The sequence below is a fragment of the Pseudophryne corroboree genome, chromosome 7 (assembly GCF_028390025.1).
Source record: "Pseudophryne corroboree isolate aPseCor3 chromosome 7, aPseCor3.hap2, whole genome shotgun sequence".
NCBI lineage: Eukaryota > Metazoa > Chordata > Amphibia > Anura > Myobatrachidae > Pseudophryne > Pseudophryne corroboree.
The window spans coordinates 157,220,960-157,247,880 of record NC_086450.1 but is presented as its reverse complement, the minus strand read 5'-3'; the positions used below and the strand labels follow the sequence as shown (position 1 = coordinate 157,247,880).

Below are 26,921 nucleotides of genomic sequence, written 5' to 3'. Positions count from 1 at the left end.
TGCCGTATGGAATGGCTTCGCATGCCGCAACCATCTTCCCCAGAACCCGAGTACAATGATGGATCGACACACTCGTCGGCTTCAGAAGTTCTCTGACCATCGTCTGCAATTCCAGAGCCTTTTCTTCTGGAAGGAATACCTTCTGTAACTCGGTGTCCAGAATCATGCCCAGAAAAGGAAGCCGAGTGGTCGGTATCAACTGGGATTTCGGCAAATTGAGGACCCATCCGTGTTGTCGCAGAACCGATAGAGACAACTCTACACTTGTCAGCAATCGTTCCTTGGACCTCGCCTTTATCAGGAGATCGTCCAAGTACGGGATAATTGAAACCCCTTGTTTGCGAAGAAGAACCATCATTTCCGCCATGACCTTGGTGAAAATCCTCGGAGCCGTGGAAAGCCCAAACGTCTGAAAATGGTAATGAGAATCCTGTATCGCAAACCTGAGGAAAGCTTGATGCGGAGGATATATCGGCACATGTAAGTAGGCATCCTTTATGTCGACTGACGCCATAAAATCCCCCCCCCCCCCCTCCAGGCTGGCAATCACCGCTCGAAGGGATTCCATCTTGAACCTGAAGACTTTCAAATATGGATTGAGGGATTTTAGATTTAGAATTGGTCTGACCGAACCGTCCGGTTTCGGTACCACAAAGAGGCTCGAGTAAAACCCCTCCCCCCGCTGGGACGGGAACAATGACCCTCTGTAGACACAATTTTTGAATGGCCGCCCGGACCACCTCCCTGTCCAGAAGAACCACTGGTAATGCCGAAATGAAGAACCGGTGAGGGGGCATCTCCTGAAACTCCAGTTTGTATCCTTGAGACACTATTTCTAACACCCAAGGATCCAGGTCTGATTGAATCAAGACCTGGCTGAATACCTGAAGACGGCCCCCCACCGGTCCGGACTCCCCCAGGGAAGCCCCAGCGTCATGCGGTGGACTTGGTAGCAGCCGGGGAGGACTTCTGGTCCTGTGCACCTGAGGTTGCAGGAATTTTTCTTCCCCGTCCTCTACCCTTTGAGGCGAGGAAAGACGAACCCTTTCCACGCCTGTATTTATTGTGACGAAAGGACTGCATTTGCTGATGTGGTGCCTTCTTCTGTTGTGTGGGAACATAAGGAAGAAAAGAGGACTTACCCGCGGACGAGACTAGGTCCGCCAGGCCGTCCCCAAACAAGACCGTACCTTTAAAGGGTAGAGCTTCCATAGACCTCTTGGAGTCGGGATCAGCATTCCATTGATGGATCCACAAGGCCCTCCTGGCAGATATCGACATGGCATTGGTCCTTGATCCCAAGAGACAGACGTCCCTTGCCGCGTCCTTCAGGTAATCTGCAGCGTCCTTAATATAACCAAGAGTTAGAAGGACATTATCTTTATCAAGAGTATCCATGTCACTAGCTAAATTCTCCGCCCATTTAGCAATAGCACTAGTCACCCATACCGACGCCACAGCAGGTCTGAGCAATGCACCCGTATTAGCGAAAATGGACTTCAGACACGTCTCCAACTTGCGATCCGTCGGATCCTTGAGAGCTGCCGTGTCAGGAGACGGAAGCGCCACCTTCTTAGACAAATGGGATAGAGCTTTATCAACGGTTGGAGATGTCTCCCATTTTTCCCTGTCATCAGAGGGAAAAGGATACGCCATAAGAATCTTCTTGGGAATCTGCCATTTCTTATCCGGCGATTCCCAAGCCTTTTCACAAAGAGTATTAATTTCATGAGAGGGGGGAAACTTTACCTCCGGTTTCTTCCCCTTGAATAAGCAAATCCTTGTTTCCTGCACCGCAGGTTCATCAGAAATCTGCAACACATCCTTTATAGCCACAATCATGTACTGAATACTCTTAACCAAACGTGGATGTAACGCCGCCTCAGTGAAATCGACCTCGGAATCAGAGTCCGTGTCGGTATCCGTATCCCCCACCTGAGTAAAAGGCCTCTTATGGGACCCGGATGGGGTCTGTACCTGAGATAAAGCCTCCTCCATAGATTTCTTCCACACCTGGGTCTGTGACTCAGACTTATCTAACCTCTTAGATAAAGAAGCTACATTGGAATTTATTGTAGTAAGGAGTGCTAGTAAATCAGGAGTCGGCTGCGTCGACAGTGCTAGCTCTAGCCCCGCATCCCCACCTCCTATAACCTCCTCTGGTGAATAACATTCAGGTTCCGACATGTCGACACGCAGTACAGACACCCACAACACCCAGAACCGTCCCAGCAAGGTGACAGGCCCACAATTCAGCCCAGAAGAGGAGACAGAGGGAGTATGCCAGCTCACACCCCAGCGCCTGTATTGGGACACAGAAGATTAAGTGTACCCAGCGCTGCCTTATAATTCACAACTGGTACCCCACAGCGGCTCCCCACTGGAGATGCCCCCTATACTTGCAGAAAACGTGGAGGTCCCGGCAGCGTCTCTCCCTCGGTGCTGTGTAGGGTGAAAATGGCGCGCGAGTGAGCCGCAGACCGAAGCTCCGCCCCCTTCCCGGCGGCTTCAGTCCGCCAAATTTAAACATACAAAAAATGCCCGGCGGGTGTCTGTAATAAAGTGCCTCGGCACCTACGATCTTTTGCCGGCTCAGTAACCTCAGTAACATGCCCCCCAGGACGCCCCTCCCAGCGCCCTGCACCCAGTGACAAGCGTTGGTGATGTGTGTGTGGGAGCATGGAGCACAGCATTACCGCTGTGCTTTACCTTCCGTCACTGAAGTCTTCTGCCGTCCTGAAGTCTTCCGTTCTTCTCATACTCACCCGACTTCTGACTTCTGGCTTCTGTGAGGGGGTGACAGCGTGGCTCCGGGAACAAGCAGCTAGGCGCACCAAGTGATCGAACCCTCTGGAGCTAATGGTGTCCAGTAGCCGAGAAGCAGAGCCTTGAAACTCACAGAAGTAGGTCTGCTTCTCTCCCCTCACTCCCACGCTGCAGGGAGCCTGTAGCCAGCAGGGCTCCCTGAAAATAAAAAACCTAACAAAAAGTCTTTTCCTAGAGAAACTCAGGAGAGCTCCCCTAGTGTGCATCCAGTCACTCCTGGGCACAAAGTCTAACTGAGGTCTGGAGGAGGGGCATAGAGGGAGGAGCCAGTTCACACCCAGTCTTAAGTCTTTTTAGTGTGCCCAAGCTCCTGCGGATCCCGTCTATACCCCATGGTCCTTTTGGAGTCCCCAGCATCCTCTAGGACGTAAGAGAAAAAGCATTTAATCAACCACCATTTTTTTTTACTTTTGTACAGGTTGAGTATCCCATATCCAAATATTCCGAAATACGGAATATTCCGAAATACGGACTTTTTTGAGTGAGAGTGAGATAGTCAAATCTTTGTTTTCTGTGGCTCAATGTACTCAAACTTTGTTTAATACACAAAGTTATAAAAAAATATTGTATTAAATGACCTTCAGGCTGTGTGTATAAGGTGTATATGAAACATAAATGAATTGTGTGTATGTACACACACTTTGTTTAATGCACAAAGTTATTAAAAATATTGGCTAAAATTACCTTCAGGCTGTGTGCATAAGGTGTATATGAAACATAAATGCATTCTGTGCTTATACTTAGGCCCCATCACCTTGATAACTCATTATAGTATGCAATTATTCCAAAATACGGAAAAATCCGATATCCAAAATACCTCTGGTCCCAAGCGTTTTGGATAAGGGATACTCAACCTGTATATATATATATATATACATATATATATATATATATATATATATATTTTACAATCTATTATATGTAATTGCTAAGTGTAACTGAACACCCAAATCAGAGCTGACTAGTGCAGAGATACAAAAAGAATAAAAACAGCCTTATAGTCAAATAATTAAAATAATAATTAGACCCCTTAGGGCGGGATGTATTAAAATACATCGCCGCACCTCGCTGCCACCGCAGCAATGCTAATCGCATATGTACTAACATATGCGATTAACATCGCAATGCGGTGACAGAGGCCCCCTGCGATACCTGTCAGAAGGTGTGCAGGGGTTTCCGTCAACTCCCTGGGGTCTCTGTCACCTCCCAGGCCAGAAAGCAGGCAGCAGGCAGTTCCGGGCTCCTCCTCCCTGCAGCCAGAAGGACCTCTGGCTGTGTTGCAGTGGGAGGAGGAGTTTAGGTTACGGGACCACGGGCTACCTGCACACGGGTATGCAGGCGGGTGAGGGGGGTTGGCGAGAGCGGCGCGGGGCGATTCGGCAGCTGGCGGTAAGATGCCCATAGGCTTTTATAGGGTATTGCCATCAAAAGATGGCGATGCCCTCTGCGTCGAAAACCCGCGGCTGGGGGTAAGTAGTAGTACATATGAAAATGTGGTAAAACCCCCAAAAACGGAATACTAAATGATGCAGTACATCGAATCACCTTTAATGATGAAAACAATGAGTGGGACAGGCAATGGGCATATTCTGTAATTGCCAAACAAATTGCAGCAAATGTTTCATTTATTGTTGGTTAAACCACCTCTTTTGCAACAGTTTTTTTTAATAAATACTCCAAGTGGTGGCTGTTACCTATCTATCTATCTATCTATCTATCTATCTATCTATCTATCTATCTATCTATCTATCTATCTATCTATCTATCTATCTGTCTGTCTGTCTGTCTGTCTGTCTGTCTGTCTGTCTGTCTGTCTGTCTGCCTGTCTGCCTGTCTGTCTGCCTGTCTGTCTGCCTGTCTGTCTGTCTGCCTGCCTGTCTGTTTGTCTGGATTGTGTTGACAATAGACCTATATATAGCAGATAATAGTACCTTAAAGGTTCACTATTTGAAAAATTCAATAGGTCGTGAGATTTAAGCAGCAGAAATATTTTAAATGTAAATAAAAAAATACCTATAACCATCACCTGCAAAGTTTAAATCATCTGTCTAATCCATACAACACCCTCATATACCTGTCCCATAACTTTTAACACATTCTACATTTTGCAAATCATCACCCCAAAAATGACATGTAATTACTGGCCCAATTAAGCTAACGGGATACTTCTAATAGACTTATAGATCCTTGGAGGTGGGGGTTCAAGGACCTTTGAACCAAGTCCCCACATTTTTACCATAAAATATTTTTTTTCTCCCTACTTTGCCCCTGCTATAGCGCTTTGAGAAAAAAAGCTACGCTCAATCCTGTAAAAATGACTGCGGCTAAATTCCATAGCAAAAACCCTGTGGCTTGCTGAAATTTCTTACGTTGCTGAAAAAACCCATGGACAATTGAATGTGCCCCATAGTGATGGTTTTAGATGAAATATTACAGAACAAAGTAATGCTTCAGTGGTGACACTGACTAGCATGTTTCCTTTGAGTTTCATGGGGCGAACAATTATCAGAGCTCAAAGGGAACAGTAGGGGGGGTGGGCCATTCTGGCAAAAAGAGTGCGGCTTGTCTAGCAATAGGAGGAAAATGAGCTGATCTAGATGTATTTAGGGATATCTTGATGGTGGCCCAATTTATCCTAGCTTCCCTGTATGGAATGCATTGAGATATGATCCCTAATTTCTAGTAACAAGATGAATATTGGCTGAGCATACAATATAGACGCCTCCATTGTGTGTAAGATAGAATAAATTTTAACATTGATTCTCTGTCAAACACCTTCATTATCAAAACAAGTTTCCAGAGCATCAGAAATATCTAAAAATGCAGAAGCTTCCGAGAACTGCTGGAGACGATTATTGTTCCATAGTCGCTTCCGTGATTTACAAGAAAACAATATATTGAAAGCAAAGTAATGTTTTTCAGTGCGAACATGCATAAGAGATAAGCAGAATCTGCAATTGAAAGTAGACAAATCACGACTGGAGAGAAAGGACCCACCATTTGTAGATGCAAATTAACCGTCAGTCCATTCATTAACGCCACTTCTCCCTTTTTAGCACCTGCAAAATAATATTAAAGAAATGTCAGCAATTTCTTATTGTCCAATAATTTCTGTTAATATGGAAAATATTCCATTGCGGTTCAGGTGATGACTTTGCATATACTGAAGAAGTAAACACATTTCTAATGTGCTACCGGAATAAAAGTTGGAGTCTATTTATTGCTTTCATTTTGTGATCAGAATAAAAAGATAATGAAGTAGTTGCATTTTGTAGAGAACAGGAGGCTGATTTATGACTATCATTATTTTCCAGCTGAATTTGTACAAATTGCATTTTAGTTCTGAACACATGTGAAAATGGGAGCTTGAAACAAAGCCGGAGCCAGGCTAGGAACCTGGATTATAAGAATGATATTGATTGCATTAAAATAAATCACTTTGTAGTAACAATTCAAAGTGATATGATAGAGAATTCATGCATCTGGTAATCTACTGAAGTAAACAGGAACAGCAAAGTGCCTGCACCCCGCTAAGTAACTCATATGCTAGATGTACAATTTCTACTTATTATAATCATCTTTTGCTGTGCAATCCACACGCTCCCCCTTTAGTTATAGGGACTGATTAAGAGACCAATGCAAATGTGATGGTTTGTGTTCATCTCTGATATGTGCATGTGAGTGCAAGATCACTTGCAGTACCCCCCTGATGCCGCTGTTTCCCTAAACAATGGCATGTTGCTTCTGTCTTGTGGGAGTGCCGAGGCCAGTGCTTGCGTTTCCCGATGCAGATTAACTCAACTCGGCAGCGGAGATGAGGCAGCCATGTTGAGTAACCTTAGGGTTACTCAGATGGCTGGTGCAATGACTGATGGTTGCTATGGTGATCAGATGCTGTGTCTTTGGATACAACATTCAGATCTGCAATGCCATTAGTGGGCGTCTTTTGCCTTCCGCATTAGCATATTTTCGCACACAGCTGCTGTACGTACTGAGCAGGGCCGTCTTAACAGCAGTGTAGGCCCCTGGGCACAGCAATGCACTGGGCCCCCTACCCACTCTCCAGCGGTAGGGGTGGGGGTGCTATCAGCGGCAGCTTTGATGTCCCGCAGGCAGTAAGGAGTGTTCTATCTTCTGCTGAGCATGTAGGACCTGGAGCAGTAATTACTGCTAATTACTCCATTACTGCACAGATGGGGCTAAACTGTAGAAGGGGGCATTGGGCTGAATGAAGAAGCCCAGGTACATGACTTCCAGGGTGGTAGGGGTGTTTAATACGTAGGGGAGGGTGTATATGGCTTAATATTCATAATTTTACGGTGGGAGGGTAGCTCACTTGACTGCAGATATCTCAAGCTCCTGAAAATATATTTCTTAGCTTTAAATGGGATACAAATCTAGAGAGTCCCACCTTTCAGGAGATACTGGGGACTTGGGGATCAGAGTTCAGCAGCCAGAGCAATTCACCAATGAAAATTTAAAACTGCATATTAGGCTTGTGGAGCTGGCGCAGGGACCAGCTGTTTGAAGGCAGGTATCTCTGGTTCTGGGCATAGTAGAGACAAGCTACCAGTGTCCAGCGAAAGTAGAGAGTCCCAGCTTTTGGAGCATACCCTCAGAAAAACTGTAAGTCAGACAGAACCTGAGATATCTGGCTGGGAAGAGCAATTAACAGGCTCAGATGGGGACCACTGCTTTCACGTTGGATATCTCCGGTTCCCCAGGGCCGATTTTCAAAAATTTGGTACCCCTGGAAAGAGGGGACCCTCAGCTATCAGCCTAGGGCCCTTATACTCCTGGGGCCCTTGGGCAAGAGCCCATTGAGCCCATACAAAAAGACGGCCCTGGTACTGAGGGCCTGATCCATACTTGGATGCAATGTAGATGTACACAGTTGAGCAATTATTCACCAATGCAAGTGTGCCAGAGCCACAGTGAATGATTAGGGACGGCGTATGCACAGAGGATTTAGGGGTCTGTTTATTAAGCCGTGGATGGAGATAAAGTAGATGGAGATAATGTCCCAGCCAATCAGCTCCTAACTGCCATGCCACAGACTTTATCTCCGTCCACTTTATCTCCATCCAAGGCTTAGTAAATAGACCCAAGTCTCAAAATGAGTGACAGGAAGCTGGCATTTGGAGGAGGTATCAGGACGTGTTTAGACAAATACAGGCATGTCAGGACTATTTACAGACCATTTTCAGGGCATGCCAAAATCTGCCTCTGCAAATTTGCCTTCCGCTGGAGAGCCCTCGGCGTGTCAGGAAAACAACTCTGACTAAGGAGAGCGATGGATAAGTAATATCCATCCAATGTTTCTGCTTTTGTATGTAAGTGGGAAGCTGCCTGTTGGCATTCCTATGGCTTCTAGGCTACATGTTTTTGCAGTAACACAGTGAGCCCGATTGCAGCTGTGATAACAGTAGCGTCCAGCTATGAATCAGGTCCACATGACTCATAGGGGGTCATTCCGAGTTGATCGTAGCTGTGCTAAATTTAGCACAGCTACGATCTTCTTCCCTGACATGCTGGGGGACGCCCAGCACAGGGCTAGTCCGCCCCGCATGTCAGTGCCGGCTCCCCCCACAGAAGTGCAAAGGCATCGCACAGCGGCGATGCCTTTGCACTTCAAGTGTAGCTCCCGACCAGCGCAGCTTTAGCGTGCTGGCCGGGAGCTACTCGTCGCTCCCCGGCCCGCATCGGCTGCGTGTGACATCACGCAGCCGCTGCGGCCCGCCCCCTGTTCGGTCTGGCCACGCCTGCGTTGGCCGGACCAAACCCACGAAGCGGCGGCCAAACGCCGCCATTCCGCCCCCTGCCGCCCATTGATCGCCTCTGCCTGTCAAGCAGGCAGAGGTGATCGCATCCCTGCTACGGCCTTCGGCCGTCTGGCATGCACAGGCGCACTAACGCAGCGAGTGAACGGGTCAGAATGACCCCCATAGGCAGGTTGCACTTCCACACCACCACAGGAATACAGGCTGATAATGTTAGACACTGAGGTCAAAATGTATGTCCTACAGAATAGCAAAATCAACTGTAAGTAATATAAATCAATAAAACTTTATCAAATTATTGAAGAGGTTTAGAAATTAAAAATCATATGAATCAATAGGTTTGCATTCTCTAGATACTGTAGGAGATCTCAGTACAGAGCTCCTTCATCAGAAAATGTTCAAGAAAATTCTGGACACATAAAATAAATGAATAAAATAAATATACACCATTTCAAACTGCTGTTCCTTTTCTAAATACTGTTCCTATAAGGCGAGGCTTACAACATGTAAAACTAAAAAGAAATTAAAAATCAGGCATTCTCTAGGTGCACAAAGGCCGTACAGACTAGAGATGTGCGGCTCTCCAGAAATCCGCATCCAAAACCTCGTACGGATCCTCTGAGTAGATTGCTTCCGAACAAAGTCCCGGTTTGTATCTTTCAACGGTTCGGAATTTGGATTTTAAACCAAACCAACATCCAAATTTGAAACAAAACACTTAAGGGTGATTTTGTCATAATCAAAATCAAAACACAGGGGTCCAGGCACATCTCTAGTACAGACCTGGCATAGGGCAGACACCAGAAGTTGGCAAATAAATAAAAAAATCTATAAAAGCTATTTGACATGTCTATAAATGTCAAGTAGGAAGCAGGAGGACCATTTTTCCTAAATAAAATAAACCTGTCTACTCCACTTTTAATAAATGTCCCCCGAGTGTCTTGAAAAGAGTGACTGGGGCAGTACAAAGGTTGGCAGATTTCTATAGATGTCAGTAAATTTATGATTGGTCAGCAGCATTGTAGCAGGGCACATTCGCACCCTAGATAGTAAAGAGGGGGGTGGGAACAGGAAGACAGGAATGCTCAGGGCGTCTTCAAAAGCAGCAGATATACCTCCCAGGAACCCCACAAAACAATGACAAGTTCCATTGGGGCAGCTACAGTGAAACCTGTGTGTTTTCGTGTGAAACAGCCCCATTTTCGGACGAAAACGGGGCTGTTTCCGTGGATTCTGCTTCGCCTGCCAGAGGCAGGTAAAACAAAATCCCAGATAAGCCGGCGCGTGCCGCGGCTTATTGGGGCTAATTAGCTAGCCCCGGGGACACAATTAGCCCTGGTAAATTACCGGGGCTAATTGGATATCCCCCCATATAGGAGTTGGGTGCACTGAAAAACTTTGTACTTCTTCTATACTGCAATCCCTTCCCATTGCCTATGCCAGTATACTGTATCAAGTTTAGGACAATGAGTGCAATAATGCTCTGATCTTAGGGCCTGATTCAGAGATGTACGTTAACGTGATATTAAAGCACATCTCAGATGGTTTTAGATCTGTGGATGTTCCACTGCCGCACTGCACATGTGATCTCATTCTGCGAAATTGCTTGCAGTGCCCTAGATGCCGCAACCTGATTGGCAGGCTTCAGCTATTTGAGGGCAGGACAAGGGCAGTGTTTGACAAAATGGGTGGGTGTCAGTCCTGTTTTGCTGGCATGCTGAGGCCAGGATCTGCATCTTCTAAAGCAGATTTACTAGCCTCTGCAGCGTGATTACACCGGACATCCCTGTGTAACCTGAGGGTTACTCAGATGTCCGATGGTCATGCAGTTGATCCAATGCTGTGTCCTCAGATGCAGCAGCAGTTCACAGAAGCATGCAGTGGTCTTTTAACTTCAGGCGCCTCCTGCGGCTTTTGCATATTTTCGCACCATTTCTGCATAATTAGCGTCCACCTCTGAATCAGCTTGTTAGTTACAGTAAGTCACACTAAAAAAGTAAAGGAGACACTGATGAATTGTCAGATTTATTGACTGAATACATACAGATGTAGGCACGCTCAGCTTTGCAGCCCGGTGTCTTATTTGCAGCATAGCAGGCGCAGCTAGAGTGCCCACGATTATGTCACATGCATGCGTATGTACGCAGGTGGCCATAGAAATGAATGGGTGGCGTACCTAGTCGCAGCTTGGCATACTAAGTCGCACATGCGGCCCAGCGCAGCACGCATGCTTGTGCGATCTTGCCGCGGGTAAGTGAGCGTGGCCACATCTGTACTGTAAGAAAGAAAGAACTATTGCATACATAAACTTGTACACTTGGGGGTGACTTAAGTAGCGCCTACAACCTAGCGTGGGGGGAAAGGGGGGGGAGGGGCGCTAGACACATATAACATACATGTGAAGGTGTATGTAATACATGTGCTGGCAGTGTATCGGGATTGGTAGCAGCGCTGTGTATCACAGCTGACGTGTAGAACCAGGGACTGGGCATTAAGCTTCACTCTCCTAAACCTGCCCCCAGACACCTGTGAAACTAGCCAATGAGAGTCTGGTGGCAGGCTTAGGAAAGTCAAGCCTAATGCCGACCACTGGTCAACCCCATATGGTCGACATACAATAGGTTGACTGGGTCAAAAGGTCAACAGGGTCAATAGGTCGACATGAAAAAGGTACACACCACAAAAGGGGTTGACAGGTACAAAAGGTCGACACAATGAAAATGTCAACATTGGAATGGTCAACAAAAAGGTCGACATAAGTTTATTTTTGTTTCATTTTAAATGTTTAACCATATTAGCCAAATTAGTGGAAAGGTGTATCCTCGCAGGCTCGCCTTGCTTGCCACGCTTGGGGCACGGTGCCTGGTTCTGCTACCGATGCACTTAGCACAGGTTACTATCGCCAATAGTAGTCCACATCGATGGGAAATGTTGAAGTATTGAAAAAACCCTCCAACAAGAAAAACAAACTTGTGTTGAAATATATGACAAGCACTGTCATGTCAACCTTTTTGAACCTGTCACCCTTAAGCACTGTCGATCTTCTACATGTCGACCTTTTGAACATGTCGACCATATGGGGTCAATCTATTGACTGCTGACCTAATATACAGAATGTGGGATTTTTGCCCCATCTTTTGTGCACACTGGATATCTGTACTCATTTTCCTGCACTACAGTAATTCTGAGATCACAGCAGAGGAAGGTGATTACGGCTTCTGCAGATCATTCCCTGTGTTGTTTTTGTACTATTATAGCGGCTCTGCTAATATATTTAAGACTCAGGCATTTTTTAAAGGCTCTTGCAATGTTGGAAAGGGCACGCTGCAATTCTGACAGAAGATTAATATCACCTGATAATAAGAGCAGATGGATGGGGGCATTCACTTGCATAAAAAGCCAAGAGAAATTTGAAACATTTCAGAGGGTTTCATAAAGTTTAGAGAGATGAAAATAACCGTAGAACACCGTGAAACAAAATTACACTTTACTTACATACAGATGTGTCCTCTTCCAACGTTGCGCGATGTACACGCACGGGCAAACACATTGCGGCAACGCTATGTCCTGCTAGGCTACGTAATCTCGCACCCACAGCTTTTCTATGCACTGCATAGAAAACCTGGATCACAGGTGTGAGCGGACGCATGCCACCGGAAAATTACTCAATTAAAATGTAAGGTACTGTTTATCAACTGTGTAAGGCTACATACAGAAGGGCAATGACAAATAACATCAGGTAAAAGAGTACATAAAATCTAGTCTGTTCTCCTGGTTTCTCATCTTAATAGAACATTCAGAGCCCGATTCAGAGGTGCACACAGGGGGTAATTCAGACCTTGGGCCTAATTCAGACCTGGTCACATGCAGGCTGTTTTTTTCACTGCTGCGACCAGGTAATCGCTGCTTACAGGGGGAGGGGGTAAGGGCTTTTCAGGGGTGCGATGGGCTGTGCAGTGAGCTGCACAAACAAAAGTTTGTGCAGTTTCTGCACAGCCCAGGACTTACTCAGATGCATTGATTATTGCGGCCGGCGGTGACGCCAGGATCCCTCCTCTGCAATGGCTGGGCACGCCTGCATTTTTCACGACTCTCCCAGGAAACGGTGAGTTGCCGCTCAGGAACACCTCCTGCCTGTCAATTTTCTTGCAATCACCCCTGCGATCGCTTTTGTCGTTGAGTCACATTAATGCGCAGTTCAGACCCGTTCGCATGGCTGCGAGAAAATGCAACGTGCGAACGGGTCTGAATGAGGCCTCTGATCGTAGCAGCAAATTTGTTAGCTGTTGGGCAAAACAATGGGGGTCATTCCGAGTGGATCGCTCGCAAGCAGTTTTTAGCAGCCGTGCAAACGCATTGTCACCGCTTAGCAGAAGTGCGAACGCTTGTGCAGCAGAGCGCCAGCAACATCTTTTTGTGCAAAACAAGACCAGCCCTGTAGTTATTCTTCGTGTGCGTTGATTCTAACGATGGAGGGACGATTTTTGACGTCACACACCCGCCCAGCCATGTCTGCGTTTTTTCTGCCATGCCTGCATTTTTCTAAGCACTCCCTGAAAACGGTCAGTTGACACCCAGAAACGCCCTCTTCATGTCAATCTTCCTGGAATGTTCGTTACACTCTGTGCAAACCCACGATGCTCATTGTACCTGTACAATGCGCCTGCGCATTGCGGTGCATATGCATGCGCAGAAAAGCCAAGTTTTAGCCTGATCGCTGCGCTGCAAACAAAGGCATTTAGCGATCATCTCAGAATGACCCCCAATGTGCACTGCATGTGTGGCAGATATAACGTGCAGAGAGAGTTAGATTTGGGTGGGTTATTTTGTTTCTGTGCAGAGTAAATACTGCCTGCTTTATATCTACACTGCAATTTAGATTTCAGTTTGAATACACCCCACCCAAATCTAACGCTCTCTGCACATGTTATATCTGCCCCCCTGCAGTGCACATGATTTTGCCCAACTGCTAACAAATTTGCTGCTACGATCAGGTCTGAATTACTCCCACAGTCTGCACGCACTGCAGGTGTTCATGTATATTTCAGAAAGCCCCAATGGCGCATGCGTTACACAGAGAGTACACACAAAGGTGCTGATTGGGATAGATGGTTTCAGAAATGGGGCAGAGAAGTGATGCACGTTCTCTCTGTTTGTCAATGAAAGCGGATGCATTCCCAAAATGCACAGAGAACATAGGGCCTAATTCAGACTGGATCGCGGCAGCGATTGCAGTCTGAAGCCCATTGCGTAGTGCGCGTGCGCACCCCAGGAGCCCAGTGAGATGCTAAAAGCATCTCAGGGCTGCGATCGCCTCTATCGGTCACAGGGCGGGAGGAGCCATGCCAACGGCATTAGAATGCTGTTGGCGGGACATGGTCCGGACCATTGCGGAGGCGGGCCGCAGTGGCTATGTGACGTCACATGCAGCCGCTGCGACCCGGGATACAGTGGGTAGCCGCCTTCGGCTGGAGCTGCGCAAGCAGGAAGCTACATCGGCGCCGTGCGGGCTGGGGTGGGGGGGAAGCCAGAAATGCGGGGCAGACTATCCCTGTGCTGGGCATCCCCCCGCATGTCTGAGTAACTGAACGTATATGTGCTAAATTTAGCACATCTACGATCAGATCTGAATTACCCCCATAGACAGAGAAACTGCACCTACCAAAGGGCTAGTGCAAGTTTCATTGTGTGGGTGGTGGTGCACCTTTGCTGACGTAAAAAAAATCACCAACACTGTTGTGTGCAGATATGCTGGAAGTGGCTGTCTCAGCACATTTCTGCACACGCTTCTACACCCAGGGAAGGCTGATACTAGCATTTTCTTATCGCAGCTGTAACTCCGGCAAATGATGTACAGATGTGTCCACATACACCTTTTCTATTTTTCTCAATTTGGCATGCCATGAATAGCATGGCATAGAATGGCTAAGCTTTTTTCTATGAGAAGCGAGTGCACAAGTAAAAAAAAAAAATTGGATTTTAATACCTACCAGTAAATCCTTTTCTCCTAGTCCGTAGAGGATGCTGGGGTCCACTTCAGTACCATGGGGTATAGACGGTTCCGCAGGAGCCATGGGCACTTTAAGACTTTTCAAGGGTGTGAACTGGCTCCTCCCTCTATGCCCCTCCTCCAGACCTCAGTATAGGAACTGTGCCCAGGGAGACGGACATTTCGAGAAAAGGATTTGCTTTTAGTTTAACGGTGAGATTCATACCAGCTCACACCTCAACCATGCCGCACAACATAGCATTCAACACGCCAACAGGCATGAACCATTTGCAGTAACATGCTGAAACTAATTGTAACACAACACTTGTGTAACTACAACAAAGTAACTACTGCATGTAAAGTACGCACTGGGTCGGGTGCCCATCATCCTCTACGGACTAGGAGAAAAGGATTTACCGGTAGGTATTAAAATCCTATTTTCTCATACGTCCTAGAGGATGCTGGGGTCCACTTCAGTACCATGGGGTAATACCAAAGCTCCAGTACGGGCGGGAGAGTGCGGATGACCCTGCAGCACCGATTGACCAAACTTGAGGTCCTCATCGGCCAAGGTGTCAAACTTGTAGAACTTTGCAAACGTGTTTGACCCTGACCAAGTAGCTGCTCGGCAAAGTTGTAATGCTGAGACGCCCCGGGCAGCCGCCCAGGATGAGCCCACCTTTCTAGTAGAATGGGCATTTACCGACTTCGGTATTGGCAATCCTGCCGAGGAATGAGCATGCTGAATCGTCCCTCTGAACCAGTGCGCAATAGTCTGCTTAGAAGCAGGACACCCAATCTTGTTGGGAGCATACAGGACAAACAGAGCCTCTGTTTTCCTTATCCGAGCTGTTCTTGTGACATAAATTTTCAAAGCTCTGATCACATCAAGAGACTTTGACTCAGTGAAAGTGTCAGTAGCCACTGGCACCACAATAGGTTGGTTCATATGGAAAGACGAAACCACCTTTGGAAGAAATTGTTGGTTAGTTCTCAACTCTGCCCTATCTTCATGGAAGATCAGGTAAGGGCTCATGTGAGACAAGGCCCCCAACTCAGACACCCGCCTTGCGGATACCAAGGCCAAAAGCATCACCACTTCCCAAGTGAGAAACTTCAATTCTATCTCCTGTAGAGGTTCAAACTAGTGATGTGCACCGGACATTTTTCGGGTTTTGTGTTTTGGTTTTGGATTCGGTTCCGCGGCCGTGTTTTGGATTCGGACGCGTTTTGGCAAAACCTCCCTGAAAATTTTTTGTCGGATTCGGGTGTGTTTTGGATTCGTTTTTTTTTTTTACAAAAAACCCTCAAAAACAGCTTAAATCATAGAATTTGGGGGTAATTTTGATCCCATAGTATTATTAACCTCAATAACCATAATTTACACTCATTTTCAGTCTATTCTGAACACCTCACACCTCACAATATTATTTTTAGTCCTAAAATTTGCACCGAGGTCGCTGGATGGCTAAGCTAAGCGACACAAGTGGCCGACACAAACACCTGGCCCATCTAGGAGTGGCACTGCAGTGTCAGACAGGATGGCACTTCAAAAAAATTGTCCCCAAACAGCACATGATGCAAAGAAAAAAAAGAGGCGCACCAAGGTCGCTGTGTGACTAAACTAAGCGACCCAAGTGGCCGACACAAACACCTGGCCCGTCTAGGAGTGGCACTGCAGTGTCAGACAGGATGGCAGATTAAAAAAATTGTCCCCAAACAGCACATGATGCAAAGAAAAAAAGAGGCGCAATGAGGTAGCTGTGTGACTAAGCTAAGCGACCCAAGTGGCCGACACAAACACCTGGCCCATCTAGGAGTGGCACTGCAGTGTCAGACATGATGGCAGATTAAAAAAATTGTCCCCAAACAGCACATGATGCAAAGAAAAAAGAGGCGCAATGAGGTAGCTGTGTGACTAAGCTAAGCGACCCAAGTGGCCGACACAAACACCTGGCCCATCTAGGAGTGGCATTGCAGTGTCAGACAGGATGGCACTTCAAAAAAATAGTCCCCAAACAGCACATGATGCAAAGAAAAATGAAAGAAAAAAGAGGTGCAAGATGGAATTGTCCTTGGGCCCTCCCACCCACATGTTGTATAAACAGGACATGCACACTTTATCGAACCCATCATTTCAGCGACAGGGTCTGCCACATGACTGTGACTGAAATGACTGGTTGGTTTGGGCCCCCACCAAAAAAAGAAGCAATCAATCTCTCCTTGCACAAACTGGCTCTACAGAGGCAAGATGTCCACCTCATCATCATCCTCCGATTCCTCACCCCTTTCACTGTGTACATCCCCCTCCTCACAGATTATTAATTCGTCCCCACTGGAATCCACCATCTCAGGTCCCTGTGTACTTTCTGGAGGCAATTGCTGCTAGTGAATGTCTCCACGGAGAAATTGATTATAATTCATTTTGATGAACATCATCTTCTCCACATTTTCTGGAAGTAACCTCGTACGCCGATTGCTGACAAGGTGAGCGGCTGCACTAAACACTCTTTCGGAGTACACACTGGAGGGAGGGCAACTTAGGTAGAATAAAGCCAGTTTGTGCAAGGGCCTCCAAATTGCCTCTTTTTCCTGCCAGTATACGTACGGACTGTCTGACGTGCCTACTTGGATGCGGTCACTCATATAATCCTCCACCATTCTTTCAATGGTGACAGAATCATTTGCAGTGACAGTAGACGACATGTCAGTAATCGTTGGCAGGTCCTTCAGTCCGGACCAGATGTCAGCACTCGCTCCAGACTGCCCTGCATCACTGCCAGCGGGTGGGCTCAGAATTCTTAGCCTTTTCCTCGCACCCCCAGTTGCGGGAGAATGTGAAGGAGGAGATGTTGACGGGTCACGTTCCACTTGCCTTGACAATTTTCTCACCAGCAGGTCTTTGAACCTCTGCAGACTTGTGTCTGCCGGAAAGAGAGATACAACGTAGGTTTTAAATCTAGGATCGAGCACGGTGGTCAAAATGTAGTGCTCTGATTTCAAGAGATTGACCACCCGTGAATCCTGGTTAAGCGAATTAAAGGCTCCATCCACAAGTCCCACATGCCTAGCGGAATCGCTCTGTTTTAGCTCCTCCTTCAATGTCTCCAGCTTCTTCTGCAAAAGCCTGATGAGGGGAATGACCTGACTCAGGCTGGCAGTGTCTGAACTGACTTCACGTGTGGCAAGTTCAAAGGGTTGCAGAACCTTGCACAATGTTGAAATCATTCTCCACTGCGCTTGAGTCAGGTGCATTCCCCCTCCTTTGCCTATATCGTGGGCAGATGTATAGGCTTGAATGGCCTTTTGCTGCTCCTCCATCCTCTGAAGCATATAGAGGGTTGAATTCCACCTCGTTACCACCTCTTGCTTCAGATGATGGCAGGGCAGGTTCAGGAATGTTTGGTGGTGCTCCAGTCTTCGGCACGCGGTGGCTGAATGCCGAAAGTGGCCCGCAATTCTTCGGGCCACCGACAGCATCTCATGCACGCCCCTGTCGTTTTTTAAATAATCATGCACCACCAAATTCAATGTATGTGCAAAACATGGGACGTGCTGGAATTTGCCCAGATGTAATGCACGCACAATATTGGTGGCGTTGTCCGATGTCACAAATCCCCAGGAGAGTCCAATTGGGGTAAGCCATTCTGCGATGATGTTCCTCAGTTTCCGTAAGAGGTTGTCAGCTGTGTGCCTCTTCTGGAAAGCGGTGATACAAAGCGTAGCCTGCCTAGGAACGAGTTGGCGTTTGCGAGATGCTGCTACTGGTGCCGCCGCTGCTGTTCTTGCTGCGGGAGGCAATACATCTACCCAGTGGGCTGTCACAGTCATATAGTCCTGAGTCTGCCCTGCTCCACTTGTCCACATGTCCGTGGTTAAGTGGACATTGGGTACAACTGCATTTTTAGGACACTGGTGACTCTTTTTCTGAGGTATGTGTACATTTTCGGTATTGCCTGCCTAGAGAAATGGAACTTAGATGGCATTTGGTACCGGGGACACAGTACCTCAATCAAGTCTCTAGTTGCCTCTGAATTAACGGTGGATACCGGAACCACGTTTCTCACCGCCCAGGCTGCCAAGGCATGAGTTATCCGCTTTGCAGCAGGATGACTGCTGTGATATTTCATTTTCCTCGCAAAGGACTGTTGGACAGTCAATTGCTTACTGGAAGTAGTACAAGTGGTCTTCCGACTTCCCCTCTGGGATGACGATCGACTCCCAGCAGCAACAACAGCAGCGCCAGCAGCAGTAGGCGTTACACTCAAGGATGCATCGGAGGAATCCCAGGCAGGAGAGGACTCGTCAGACTTGCCAGTAACATGGCCTGCAGGACTATTGGCTTTCCTGTGTAAGGAGGAAATTGACACTGAGGGAGTTGGTGGTGTGGTTTGCAGGAGCTTGGTAACAAGAGGAAGGGATTTAGTTGTCAGTGGACTCCTTCCGCTGTCACCCAATGTTTTTGAACTTGTCACTGACTTCTGATGAATGCGGTCCAGGTGACGTATAAGGGAGGATGTTCCTAGGTGGTTAACGTCCTTACCCCTACTTATTACAGCTTGACAAAGGCAACACACAGCTTGACACCTGTTGTCCGCATTTGTGTTGAACTAATTCCACACCGAAGAGCTGATTTTTTTTGTATTTTGACCAGGCATGTCAATGGCCATATTCGTCCCACGGACAACAGGTGTCTCCCCGGGTGCCTGACTTAAACAAACCACCTCACCATCAGAATCCTCCTTGTCAATTTCCTCCCCAGCGCCAGCAACACCCATATCCTCATCCTGGTGTACTTCAACAGTGACATCTTCAATTTGACTATCAGGAACTGGACTGCGGGTGCTCCTTCCAGCACTTGCAGGGGGCGTGCAAATGGTGGAAGGCGCAAGCTCTTCCCGTCCAGTGTTGGGAAGGTCAGGCATCGCAACCGACACAATTGGACTCTCCTTGGGGATTTGTGATTTAGAAGAACGCACAGTTCTTTGCTGTGCTTTTGCCAGCTTAAGTCTTTTCATTTTTCTAGCGAGAGGATAAGTGCTTCCATCCTCATGTGAATCTGAACCACTAGCCATGAACATAGGCCAGGGCCTCAGCCGTTCCTTGCCACTCCGTGTCGTAAATGGCATATTGGCAAGTTTACGCTTCTCCTCAGACGCTTTTAATTTTGATTTTTGGGTCATTTTACTGAACTTTTGTTTTTTGGATTTTACATGCTCTCTACTATGACATTGGGCATCGGCCTTGGCAGACGACGTTGATGGCATTTCATCGTCTCGGCCATGACTAGTGGCAGCAGCTTCAGCAGGAGGTGGAAGTGGATCTTGATCTTTCCCTATTTTACCCTCCACATTTTTGTTCTCCATTTTTTAATGTGTGGAATTATATGCCAGTATCAATAGCAATGGCCTACTACTATATATACTGCGCACAACTGAAATGCACCACAGGTATAGAATGTAGATGGATAGTATACTTGACGACACAGAGGTAGGTACAGCAGTGGACTTCCGTACCGTACTGCTATATATTCTGGTGGTTACTGTGTCAGCAAACTGCACAACTGAAATGCACCACAGGTATAGAATGTAGATGGATTGTATACTTGACGACACAGAGGTAGGTACAGCAGTGGCCTTCCGTACTGTACTGCTATATATACTGGTGGTCACTGTGTCAGCAAACTGCAAAACTAAAATGCACCACAGGTATAGAATGTAGATGGATAGTATACTTGACGACACAGAGGTAGGTACAGCAGTGGCCTTCCATACCGTACTGCTATATATACTGGTGGTCACTGTGTCAGCAAACTGCACAACTGAAATGCACCACAGGTATAGACTCTAGATGGATAGTATACTTGACGACACAGAGGTAGGTACAGCAGTGGCCTTCCGTACCGTACTGCTATATATACTGGTGGTCACTGTGTCAGCAAACTGCACAACTGAAATGCACCACAGGTATAGAATCTAGATGGATAGTATACTTGACGACACATAGGTAGGTACAGCAGTGGCTTTCCGTACCGTACTGCTATACATACTGGTGGTCACTGTGTCAGCAAACTGCAAAACAAAAATGCACCACAGGTATAGAATGTAGATGGATAGTGAACTTGACGACACAGAGGTAGGTACAGAAGTGGCCTTCCGTACCGTACTGCTATATATACTGGTGGACACTGTGTCAGCAAACTGCAAAACTAAAATGCACCACAGGTATAGAATGTAGATGGATAGTAAACTTGACGACACAGAGGTAGGTACAGCAGTGGCCTTCCATACCGTACTGCTATATATACTGGTGGTCACTGTGTCAGCAAACTGCACAACTGAAATGCACCACAGGTATAGAATCTAGATGGATAGTATACTTGACGACACAGAGGTAGGTACAGCAGTGGCCTTCCGTACCATACTGCTATATATACTGGTGGTCACTGTGTCAGCAAACTGCAAAACTAAAATGCACCACAGGTATAGAATGTAGATGGATAGTATACTTGACGACACAGAGGTAGGTACAGCAGTGGCCTACTGTACCGTAATGCTATATATTATATACTGGTGGTCAGCAAACTGTGAAAAACTGAAATGCACTACAGGTATGGATGGATAGTATACTTGACGACACAGAGTTAGGTACAGCAGTGGCCTACTGTACCGTAATGCTATATGTTATATACTGGTGGTCAGCAAACTGTGCAAAACTGAAATGCACCACAGGTATGGATGGATAGTATACTTGACGACACAGAGGTAGGTACAGCAGTGGCCTTCTGTACCGTACTCCTATATATTATATACTGGTGGTCAGCAAAATTATGCACTGTACTCCTACTATATACTGTCTACAATGCAGCACAGATATGGAGTGTTTTTCAGGCAGACAACGTATACTGGTGGTCACTGGTCAGCAAAACTCTGCACTGTACTCCTCCTATATAATATTATACTGGTGGTCCCCAGTCCCCACAATAAAGCAGCACACTGAGCACAGATATGGAGTGTTTTTCAGGCAGACAACGTATACTGGTGGTCACTGTCATCAAAACTCTGCACTGTACTCCTGCTATATAATACAGCTGCTCCCCAGTCCCCACAATTAAGCAGTGTGTGCACAGATATATGCAGCACACTGAGCACAGATAAGGAGCGTTTTTTTCATGCAGAGAATGGATAAAACTGGTGGTCACTGATCAGCAAAACTCTGCACTGTACTCCTCCTATATTAATATACAGCTGCTCCCCAGTCCCCACAATTAAGCAATAAGTAAAGCAAGCACAAATATTTGCATCATCAATACACAGAGAGGACGCTAGCCACGTCCTCTCCCTAACATTTCCAATGCACGAGTGAAAATGGTGGCGACGCGCAGCTGCTTATATAGAATCCGAATCTCACGAGAATCCGACAGCGGGATGAGGACGTTCGGGCGCGCTCGGGTTAACTGAGCCATACGGGAGAATCCGAGTACGCCTCGGACCCGTGTAAAAAGGGTGAAGTTCGGGGGCGTTCGGTTTCCGAGAAACCGAACCCGCTCATTACTAGTTCAAACCAATCTGATTGAAGGAACTGCAACACCACATTAAGGTCCCATGGTGCCACTGGAGGCACAAATGGAGGCTGGATGTGCAGCACTCCTTTCCCGAACGTCTGAACTTCTGGAAGGGAGGCCAATTGTTTTTGAAAGAAAACTGAAAAGGCAGAAATCTGGACCTTGATTGAACCCAATCTTAGGCCAGCATCCACACCAGTCTGCAGAATATGGAGAAAACTTCCCAACTGAAGCTCCTCCGTAGGAGCCTTCTTGGATTCACACCAAGACACATATTTTCTCCAAATACGGTGGTAATGTTTAGACGTTACTCCTTTCCTGGCCTGAATAAGAGTGGGAATGATTTCTTTGGGAATACCCTTTCGGGCTAGGATCCGGCGCTCAACAGCCATGCCATCAAACGTAGCCGCGGTAAGTCTATATACACACACGGCCCCTGCTGCAGCATGTTCTCGCGAGGAGGAAGAGGCAGAGGATCTTCTATAAGCAGCTCCTGAAGATCTGGATACCAAGCCCTCCTTGGCCAGTCTGGGGCAATGAGCATTGCTCGAACCCTTGTTCTTATGATTTTTAGAACTTTTGGTATCAGTGGAAGTGGAGGGAAGACATATACCGACCGAAACACCCACTGGGTCACCAGTGCATCCACTGCTATTGCTTGAGGGTCTCTCGACCTGGAACAATCTCTCTGAAGCTTCTTGTTGAGACGAGACGCCATCATGTCTACTTGAGGAACTCCCCAAAGACTTGGCACCTCTGTGAAGACTTCTTGGTGGAGGCCCCATTCTCCTGGATGGAGATCATCCACTCCCGGAATGAAAATTGTGGACAGAGCTCTTGCATGCCTTTCTGCCCAGAGGAAGATCTTTGTCAACTCTGCCATTGCCGCTCTGCTTTTAGTTCTGCCTTGACGGTTTATGTACGCGATTGCCGTTCCATTGTCTGACTGGATCTGCACGGGTTGATCTTGAAGAAGATGTACCACTTGTAGAAGGCCGTTGTAAATGACTTGACCATTTTCCTTGGAAGCTTTCCCCCTGTGTGACTGCTCCCCAGCCTCGGAGACTTGCATCCGTGGTTACTAGGACCCAGTCCTGTATCCCGAACCTGCGTCCCTCTAGTAGGTGAGAACTGTGTAGCCACCACAGGAGCGAAATCCTGGCTTTGGTGGACAGGATTATCTTCCGGTGCATGTGTAGGTGGGATCCGGACCACTTGTCCAACAGGTCCCACTGGAATACTCTGGCATGGAATTGGCCAAACTGTATGGCCTCGTAGGCCGCCACCATTTTCCCCAACAACCAAATGCATTGATATATTGACACTCTTCTTGGTTTCAAAATCTGTTTGACCATTCTCTGGATTTCCAGAGCCTTTTCTACTTGAATAAATACTGTCTGTACCTCTGTGTACAGTATCATCCCCAGAAAGCATAATCTTGTCGTCGGTTCCAATTGTGACTTCAGAAAATTCATGATCCAATCGTGTTGTTGGAGTACTGACAGGGAGAGTGCAATGTTCTGCACCAACCGTTCCCTGGATCTCGCTTTTATCAGGAGATCGTCCAGGTAAGGCATTATATTGACTCCTTGTTGTCGAAGGAGGACCATCATCTCTGCCATCACAATGGTGAATACCCTTGGTGCCGTGGAGAGCCCGAACGGCAATGTCTGGAACTGGTAATGGCAATCCTGTGCTGCGAATCTCAGATAAGCTTAATGAGGAGGATAAATGGGAACATGCAAGTAAGCATCTTTTATGTCTACTGACACCATGAATTCCCCTTCCTCCAGACTGGAAATCACTGCCCTCAGAGATTCCATCTTGAACTTGAACCTTTTGAGGTAGAGATTCAGATTTTTCAGGTTTAAAATTGGTCTGACCGAGCCGTCCGGCTTCGGAACTACGAAACGGCTTGAATAGAAACCTTCTCCTTGCTGTGACAAGGGTACCAGGACAATGACTTGATCCTGACATAATTTTTGAATTGCAGCTGTTACGACTTCTCTGTCTGGAAGAGAAGCTGGCAAGGTCGATTTGAAAAATCGGCATGGGGGGATGTCTTGAAACTCCAGTTTGTATCCATGGGACACTATTTGTAAGACCCATGGGTCCAGGCCAGATTGAAGCCAGATCTGACTAAAAAGTTTCAGACGTGCTCCCACCCAAGCGGACTCCCACAAGGAAGCCCCAGCGTCATGCTGCAGATTTGGCAGAAGCAGGGGTTGATTTCTGCTCCTGCGATCCTGGAGACGCTGCGGATTTCTTTCCTCTTCCCCTTCCTCTACCTGAAAAGAAGGGGGAACCTTTGGCGTTGGGCCGAAAGGACTGCATCTGAGAGTGATGTGTCTTTTTTGTCGGTGCTGGAGCATAAGGCAAGAATGTCGACTTACCTGCGGTAACCGCAGAGACCAACGCATCCAGCCCATCTCCAAACAAGGCCTCACCTTTATACGGGAGAGCCTCCATATTTCTTTTGGAATCTGCATCAGCATTCCACTGGCGAATCCACAACGCCCTCTGAGCTGATACTGCCATGGTAGCGGCTTTTGAACCCAAGAGTCCAATATCTTTCATGGCTTCTAGCATGTATGTAGCAGCGTCTTTGATATGATCTAACGTTAGGAGTATCTCGTCTCTATCTATCGAGTCAATTTCCGATGACAAGTTATCTGACCATTTTTCGACAGCCCTACTCACCCACGTGCAAGCAATGGTGGGCCTGAGCAACGTACCATTGGCCACATAAATAGATTCTAACGTAGTCTCCAACTTGCGGTCTGCCGGCTCAGGTGCAGGGAGAATCACCTTTTTAGTTAACCTTGACAGGGCACTGTCTAATACTGGGGGTGACTCCCATCTTTTCCTGTCCTCTGCCGGGAAAGTATAAGTAACCTGAATCCTTTTGGGAATCTGAAATTTCTTTTCAGGGTTTACCCAAACTCACTCACTACAGGGATATAACCCCCTGTAGAAAATCAGGAGCACTGTCCGCACTAATTAAAGAAGACAATTAAATATATTAACAATTAAAAATGAATATATTTTATTAATCCAGAATGCTGCAGCATAGATGGCATTCAACACATAATATGCATATTAGATATCATAATACAAACGATCCACATAAAACTAATAAATGGCTATACTTTACTATGTTTCTGAGGCTTGGACTTTGATATTGCTGTATTTCACAATGTCCACTCATTTAATGATGAACAGGCTATTAGTAGCTTTTCAAACACTCAATGTGTTCAGAAGTCCTTAGTTCCTTAGTGTTCCAATTAAACATGTGTGCACACATATAATAAATTAGAATTGGTAATTACCATCCACTAGTAGCATTTGCGTCACCTCCAAAATATATTATATTAAGACAATCCCGATTTCAAGGCTCCCTCTGCTGGTGCTCATCCGTTTATTGCAGAATATCTGGAGAATAAGTCATGGGGACTTGTCCACAGTGCTCCGGCTCCCTCTGCTGGTGGTTAGCCGTAATTGCAAGTGCACTGGTTAAACCACACGACGATGTTCGTGTCAGTGAATAGGAGGTGAACGTCCCTGGTATCAGTCACTTCGAAAACGCGTTTCTCCGCCTTCTCAACACACTCAGCGGCTTCCTCAGTTCGAATGACCAAACTCCCTGGGTTCCGTTTAAATAGCCATCCTAATTTGTAATTCCCGCGGCCGTTCGCGCATGCGCACTCCGGCGTGCGTTCCAAGCCTCGTTTTCACTCTGCACCTTAAATAGACTCCGGTGGCCATTTTATAGCCTCATGCCAAGCCTCACTTTCATATAGGAATAGGTATTTCTACCCTGAAATCCAAGCCTCGTTTTGAGTCCAGGAAGCTACATCAAACCTCTCTTTCATATACTATTTAATCTTAATAATAATATATCCAAGCCTCGTTTTTAGCCCAATTTATTGTCACTGAATACTATAATTACTAATATTGGACTCCAATAGCCATTTTGTCAAATTATCCCACCTACTCTAATACAAGACTGGTTATAAATATCAAACTATCCCTGCCTCATTTTCATTGCCACATTATTAATCGCAAGATGCATATTCCCACATTCTAATAAAACCACACATGATAAAAAACATTTTCATATATACACATATCTATCCAGACATTGAGGGGAGAGGGATGGTATTTAATATCAAATAACCTCATATTGTGGTTTGTCTACATAATTACAATCCCCTCATGTCACCATATAAAATCCACAGTCTCCATCTCCATCTTTCGGTATCACAAGGAACCGTGCAATAACCCCTATTATTTGTCTATAAATATAATTTTACATTTTTTAACGTCTTTTCAAAATATTACATTTTATTTAGCTCAACTGAATCATTAAGTCCCTGAGGGATCAGAGTTTTGAGATTAAATATCCAGAAAGCCTCCTTCTTACACAACCTCCTAAACCTATCCCCCCCCCTATTGGTTATTGCCACTTGTTCAATGGCCATAATATTTATATTCTCACTCTTCCCCTCTCCACATTCCAAAATATGGCGATATAGATGAGTATTTCCAGCTCTTTTATCTATCTGTCGTTTGTGCTCCATGAACCTAACGTGGAGAGCCCGAGTGGTGCGCCCCACATACTGTGCTCCACATCCGCACTGCAGAACATAGATGACGTATGTGGACCTGCAGTTCAGAAAACTTTTTATATTAAATTTTTCTCCTGATACAGTTGAGGAGAATTGTGTCGTTTTCTTTGCTGTATGTTTACATGTTACACAAT

At 46.4% G+C, this 26,921-nt stretch overlaps 1 protein-coding gene across 6 annotated transcripts in view; it reads right to left on the bottom strand.

Annotated features, from left to right (window-relative positions):
* Positions 1-26,921, bottom strand: part of KYNU (kynureninase) — a 302,382-nt gene that overhangs the window by 174,527 nt on the left and 100,934 nt on the right. For all 6 annotated transcript variants that reach the window (XM_063933729.1, XM_063933730.1, XM_063933728.1 and 3 more), the window contains exon 5: positions 5,824-5,885. In XM_063933729.1, coding sequence (XP_063789799.1) covers positions 5,824-5,885 — 62 coding nt within the window. The remainder of the gene's footprint in view (positions 1-5,823; positions 5,886-26,921) is intronic.